Source organism: Arachis duranensis, chromosome 3 (assembly GCF_000817695.3).
Source record: "Arachis duranensis cultivar V14167 chromosome 3, aradu.V14167.gnm2.J7QH, whole genome shotgun sequence".
NCBI classification, from domain to species: Eukaryota; Viridiplantae; Streptophyta; class Magnoliopsida; order Fabales; family Fabaceae; genus Arachis; species Arachis duranensis.
Genome location: NC_029774.3, coordinates 127618395 through 127624341, shown reverse-complemented (window position 1 = coordinate 127624341; position 5947 = coordinate 127618395). Strand labels below are relative to the sequence as shown.

The 5947-nt window shown below is 32.5% G+C and overlaps 1 protein-coding gene across 1 annotated transcript; it reads left to right on the top strand.

The window, feature by feature from the left end:
• The first annotated feature begins 1020 nt into the window (after positions 1-1020).
• Positions 1021-3674, top strand: LOC107481468 (plant UBX domain-containing protein 2). The gene is made up of 3 exons (XM_016101745.3): positions 1021-2080; positions 2717-2995; positions 3287-3674. The coding sequence occupies exons 1-3, from the start codon at positions 1235-1237 to the stop codon at positions 3524-3526; spliced, it is 1365 nt and encodes a 454-aa protein (XP_015957231.1). The 5' UTR covers positions 1021-1234; the 3' UTR covers positions 3527-3674.
• Positions 3675-5947: the final 2273 nt, after the last annotated feature.

Here is a 5947-nt window from a genome sequence, read left to right as displayed (position 1 = left end):
AATAATAGTGATATATGAAGCAAGTTGCGAGTGTTTTTGGCTCAAGAATTTGATTCAATATATTCTGTCATCATGTGAACTAGTTGATCATAAGATAGCTCCAATTATTCTGTTTGAAGATAATAGAGAATGCATTGCTGAACTTAAAGGTGGATACATCAACGGTGATAGAACAAAAATATTTCTCTCAAATTCTTCTTTACTCATGACCTTCAAAATCAAGGAACAATTGATGTCCAACAGATCCGCTCAAGCGATAATCTGACAAATTTATTTACAAAGTCACTTCTAAAATCCTACTTTGAAAGATTGGTTCATCAGATTAGGATGTGCTGATTTCAAGATATTTAATGATGTCAACAAGAGGAGAAGACTGTACTCTTTTTTCTTTGGTCATGTTTTTTCCTATTAAATTTTTCTTGACAAGATTTTTAATGAGACAGTCTCTATCACAAAGGATATTGTACTCTTTTTCCTTTAATAAAATTTTTTTCCATTGAATTTTTTAGTAAGATTATAACAAAGTATAATCCTAAATAGACATTTAAGGGATAATATTATGATAACAATGAATGCCTATTAATGTGAGCACCTGAGCTTTTCAGCATTGAAAGATTTTAACATTGAAAGATTTAACTGCTCAATACAAATTAAGAATGAATGAAGTTTAAATATTTGAACTTTTGCATGTATAAATAGAAAATAAGGCCTCCCACAACATACACATGATCAATAATAAAATTTTTTTATCCCTCTTTTATACTATCAAACACTCCTCTCTTTTATGTATATGATACTGCATATGTTAGTAATATATATATATGAATCATTTTTATTATATTAAAATATTAATTATAGTGAATATTAATATTAAAATTATTTATTTATATTTTTTATTTTATATTTATTTTCTTTTTCTTATTATTTTTTTTACAACATTTTTCAAATATTTGGTGTTTCTTAATTGCTTAACTAACTCGGAAAAAAAAAGGAGTTGCTTAACGGAGGCGGCGTGGGGTTAGCGATGAGTGATTACTCTTTTTGGTCCCTGATTACTCTGTAAGAATATTACATACATATTCTGCTGCACTCGTTAGTGTTTGTCAACGGTCTCAAAATTGAACGCGCAAAGGCCAAAGCACCTCCTTTCTCTTCCATTGGTTCTGAGCTTCCAAGGTTTCCTTCTTTCTGCTCTTATATTCACGCGATTTTTCTCTTGATTCCCCTTTAGAAAATGGACGACGTTAAAGATAAGATGAAAGGCTTCATGAAGAAAGTCAACAACTCTTTCACCTCTTCATCCTCCGCCAAATTCAAGGGCCAAGGTCGCGTCTTGGGATCTTCTTCTTCTCCCTCTCCTCCTCCCTATGCAACCGCTAATTCCACTTCCACCCCTCGCCCTCGCCCCCTCAATTCCAATCCCACGCCCCCTCCCCACAAAGCCACCGCCTCTTCCGCCGAGAGGGATCCCAAACCTCCAACTTCTGGGTTCGACCCATTTGATTCATTCGTCACATCATCCAAGAGATCTCAAAACGGGTATTCACTTAATGTATATGAGTGTCCTGTTTGTGGCAATTCTTTTAGATCCGAAGATGAGGTTTCTGAGCATGTGGACACTTGTTTGAGTAACAACGCTGAGCGTGGTGATGTGTCTCAATTGGCAGACACTGGAGCCGACTCCAATGCTGAATTGGAGGTTTGTGTTGGCACTTACGTCTCAGGGAAGCCTTCCCACGGATCCATCGACATTCTTTTGAAGCTGTTGAAGAATGTTGTTAGAGAGCCTGAGAATGCCAAGTTTAGGAAGATCAGATTGGCCAATCCTAAAATTAAGGAGGCTATTGCCGAGGTTATCGGTGGAACTGAGTTGATTTGCTTTCTTGGCTTTGAACTTAAGGACGAGAATGGCGAGACTTGGGCCGTCATGGAGCTTCCTTCAGAGGAGCAGATAAGATTGATCAACAAAGCAACACTGTTGCTGGAATCACAGCAAGTTTCTCCAAAGAGTGAGAATTTGGCTGCAGCTTCTGCTGACAACATAGATGCAAAACCTGAATCCAAGCCTATCGACAGACAGGTAATACTTTAAGCTTCTCTGTATTTTGAAATCACATTTAGGTCATGTGTGAATAAGTAATTACTAATTAAGTATTTGGGTTTGGAATCATGACACTGGGGTTGGTTGGAAAACTTAGTCATTCTTTTGCATTTGGTAATTACTGATGGATGGCTTAAGTTGCTTTGAATTAGGAATAGACGCAGCAGATGTCAACAAGCCATAATCTTTGTAAGAATTTCACTCAAATTACTCTAGCAGAAAAGACATAGGCAAAACTGCTGAAATGTATCAACCTGATGAATCTTTAAATAGAAGCCCTGTTTTTGTTTTCGTCTCAACCTGCTACGGATCATATTTTGGTCTCCGTTCCAATTCTTATCCTCATTTACTGAAGGAAAGGCAGCGGCAAAGAAGCCTTAATCAAAACAAGGATATACCTTGTTAGTTGTTAGTGGATATCTAACTAACCTTGATTCTTCAAATATATTCATTTTGATTCTCTATTTGTTATTTTGCAGAGATGAAGTTGTTTGTCATTGTCTTTCCTATTAGCTTTGGGTACTTTGGTCCATTTAAAGGATTACTGGCAAACCAATTATTTAGATTAAATATCTCTAAACTTTTGTCCTGTTTTAAAAAAAATGTCTCTTATAGGTGAAGGTCTTCTTTGCCGTTCCTGAAACTATTGCAGCAAAAATTGAGCTACCAGATTCCTTCTATAAACTTTCAGTTGAAGAGGTGAGAAGAGAAGCTGAATTAAGGAGAAAAAAGATTGAAGAGTCTCAGCTTTTAATTCCCAAGTCATTAAAGGAAAAGCAAGCAAAAGCTGCCAAGAAGAGATACACAAAAGCTATTATTAGGATTCAGTTTCCAGATGGAGTTGTACTTCAAGGTGTATTTTCTCCATGGGAACCAACTATGGCCCTCTATGAGGTTTGTCCTTCAACAAATTTGATACCTTGTTTTGAGGGGAAAAATTCAATCATGGAAGTTGGAAATTTCTTGAGCTAACAATTTACTGTTGGATAACTATAATTGCAATTTACAAAGAAGCCCCTAGTTGTATAAAATGATTTATGTTGTATGTATATATATTGTTGTAAACTCATGCAATACATTGTGGATGGATTTGACTGTTTGCATATCCCCCATCTTTTATCAGTTTAGTGTCTGTTCTGGGACAACTACTCAGCACTGTTCTTGATTTTCATGTTGATGATGCAGTTTGTTAGCTCTGCACTGAAACAACCATGTTTGGAGTTTGAGCTAATGCATCCGGTAGTAGTCCGACGGCAGGCAATCCCTCGGTTCGCCAAAGCAGGGGAGAACAGTAAAACATTGGAGGATGAGGACTTGGTACCTTCAGCTCTAATCAAGTTCAAGCCACTGGAAACAGATTCTGTTGTTTTCACGGGTCTCAAAAACGAATTGCTTCAAATCAGTGAGCCGCTTGTAAATGCTTAAGCAATCCCTAAGTTTTTTATTTTCTCTTAGTTTTGTGGGGGAATGGGGATATAGATATAATTTTATACTCATTTTGAAGAAGTAATTTTTCTATTACATCATAATACAATAAAGTATAAAATATTGTTTTAGTTTTGATTCTTAACAATTGTTTCTAAATGTTGGAAACATTTTGTTTTGTTTTTGTTCTAAATATCTTATTTTGTCTACTTTAAAGTTTGGTTAACATTCATATTTTTACTCCAAAAATACATTTTTTTCGAACCCTTTTCTCACCATTTTTCACATAACATCAAAGTATCCATGAACTCAAATTCCTTAATCCTACTCATCAAACACTAACCGTTGCAATCCCCATTTCAATTTAGCATACATCAAACACCAACTTCCCAAGTCACAATCCGTCAATCCCCATGTAAGATATGGGCTTTCTTTTGGGACTCACTTCGAAATATGGGCTTAAACAACACACCAATACTGTCATACATATATGATCCAATGCTCTCAATTCCCATTTGAAGACCCAAGAAAAAAATGACACCCAAGAAGAAAGTCTGAACTATCCTTTTTCCCTTTCATTTGAAAGACTACAAAACATGTTTTTTAAAGTCTTAACAAATGCCTTAGATAATAGATGCATCACAAACCCAAAGAAAAACGCCAATAAGCTTTAGTTCACATGCTATATTTCTCCCTCTCTACCTCAAAGATTTAGGGTTTGAACCCTAGATATTGCAATTAAAGAAAAATGTGGTAAAAGTACGAGGAGTGTGTGGGTGTGTTGTGTGTGGGTGTGTTGTGCATTTAAGATTAGGGATTGTCCAATCCACTGACCCAAAGAAAAACAATCTATTTTATTTAAAAATTGTATTAGATGATGAACAGATTTATAATTAATAGAGAAAAACAGAGAAATCAATTAACTAAATATTTTTTTCTTCTTTTTTGGAAGGAAGAAAGGAGAATACGACTGTTAGCTACATTAAAAAATAACAATGTTATATGATTAACAAAAATTATTATTTCTAATAATAAATTTTAAATTCTAAATTCTAATAGTAAGTCTAAAATCTTACTAGTATAAAAATAAGATATTGGTCTAAAATTTTATCTAATATTAATAAAAAATATTGATCCCTAACATTTTTCTTAAAAAATTGTTAGTCACCTACAACTTTTTAAAACCAAAAAATATATTGAATAAAAGCATCTGACTTATTGAATCTATTAGAAGTTAGTTAATTCTGACTCACTTGACCACTTCCAAGTTCCAATTGAAGCACATTGAGTTATTGTTTTAGCAACTGTAGTGCACTTTTTATTCCCCTTCTCTTTTTGGGTTTTAGTTATCTATATAAATAAATAAAATTTAATATTTTCAACTCTATGTCTATGCATATTTGGAAGGAGTTAAAGAAGTACGCAACAGCAACAGGTATCGTTTTGGTTTAGCTTTGTTCATTCCCATTATATATTCATTCACTGTCCATTTCAATTATTAAGTATATAAAGATTCACATGGGTTGCGGGACACACTCCCATTTTGTTTATAGAAAGAAGGTGCAATGCGCATTATTAAAGAATCCTTTTATTTAGGGTGTTAGTCTTAGTGATAAAGTCTTGAGAGAAAAAAGTAATCAACTCCAAAGCAAATGATTGAAGTGAGTGCTCTTTATATATTAATAATAATACTAAGATCCATGTGATCTGCATGTCCTAGAAGGAGGCGGTTTTATGAACCAATCAAGATCTTTAGACAAATCTTCCTATTTCTCTTTGCATACTATATTCATTCATGCATTTCAACACTTAATATTATCGAACAAAACTACTATATTTATATTCCAAAATCAGTTTACATATATTTTATGTTAATAACTAATTTTAATATATATAATATGGCTGGTTATTGAATTAATTGGATCTTGCTCTTACTTCTTAGAAATTAAATTCGTTAATTAACTAAATGGACTTGGTATATATGTAAAAATGAATCTTCTCAATTTTTTAATTATTTAATAAAATATAATTTCTTACCTCATTTTCTTAAGTGGGACTAACACATTATTTGAATAAATGATAAAAAAAATACAAAGAAAGAAAATGAGAAAAAAGAAAAAAATAAAAAGAAAAAAATAAAAAGAAAAAACAAAATTTTTTGTATTATTTGGATGAAGATAAAATTAATAGAAAAAAATAAAATAATTTTTTTTGTTTAAATAAAAAAAAAATGAGAAGAAAGACAATTATACGAAATAAAATTATGTTAATATCTTTAAGTATTTTATTTTTTTTATTAATCAAATAGTAAGTTTGTAATTTTACCAAATTTTACCCATTTCTCTTCTATTTTTATCTCACTTTTTGAGAAAAAAAAATTTATATGGGATTCACACTATTTTTTTTATCCGATTTTACTCC

Excerpts from the sequence above, each read along its gene's own strand:
- LOC107481468 (XM_016101745.3), top strand. The coding sequence starts at position 1,235 with ATGGACGACGTTAAAGATAAGATGAAAGGCTTCATGAAGAAAGTCAAC. Across the intron at positions 2,081-2,716 it reads CCAAGCCTATCGACAGACAG|GTGAAGGTCTTCTTTGCCGT; the intron begins GTAATACTTTAA and ends TGTCTCTTATAG. Across the intron at positions 2,996-3,286 it reads CAACTATGGCCCTCTATGAG|TTTGTTAGCTCTGCACTGAA; the intron begins GTTTGTCCTTCA and ends TTGATGATGCAG.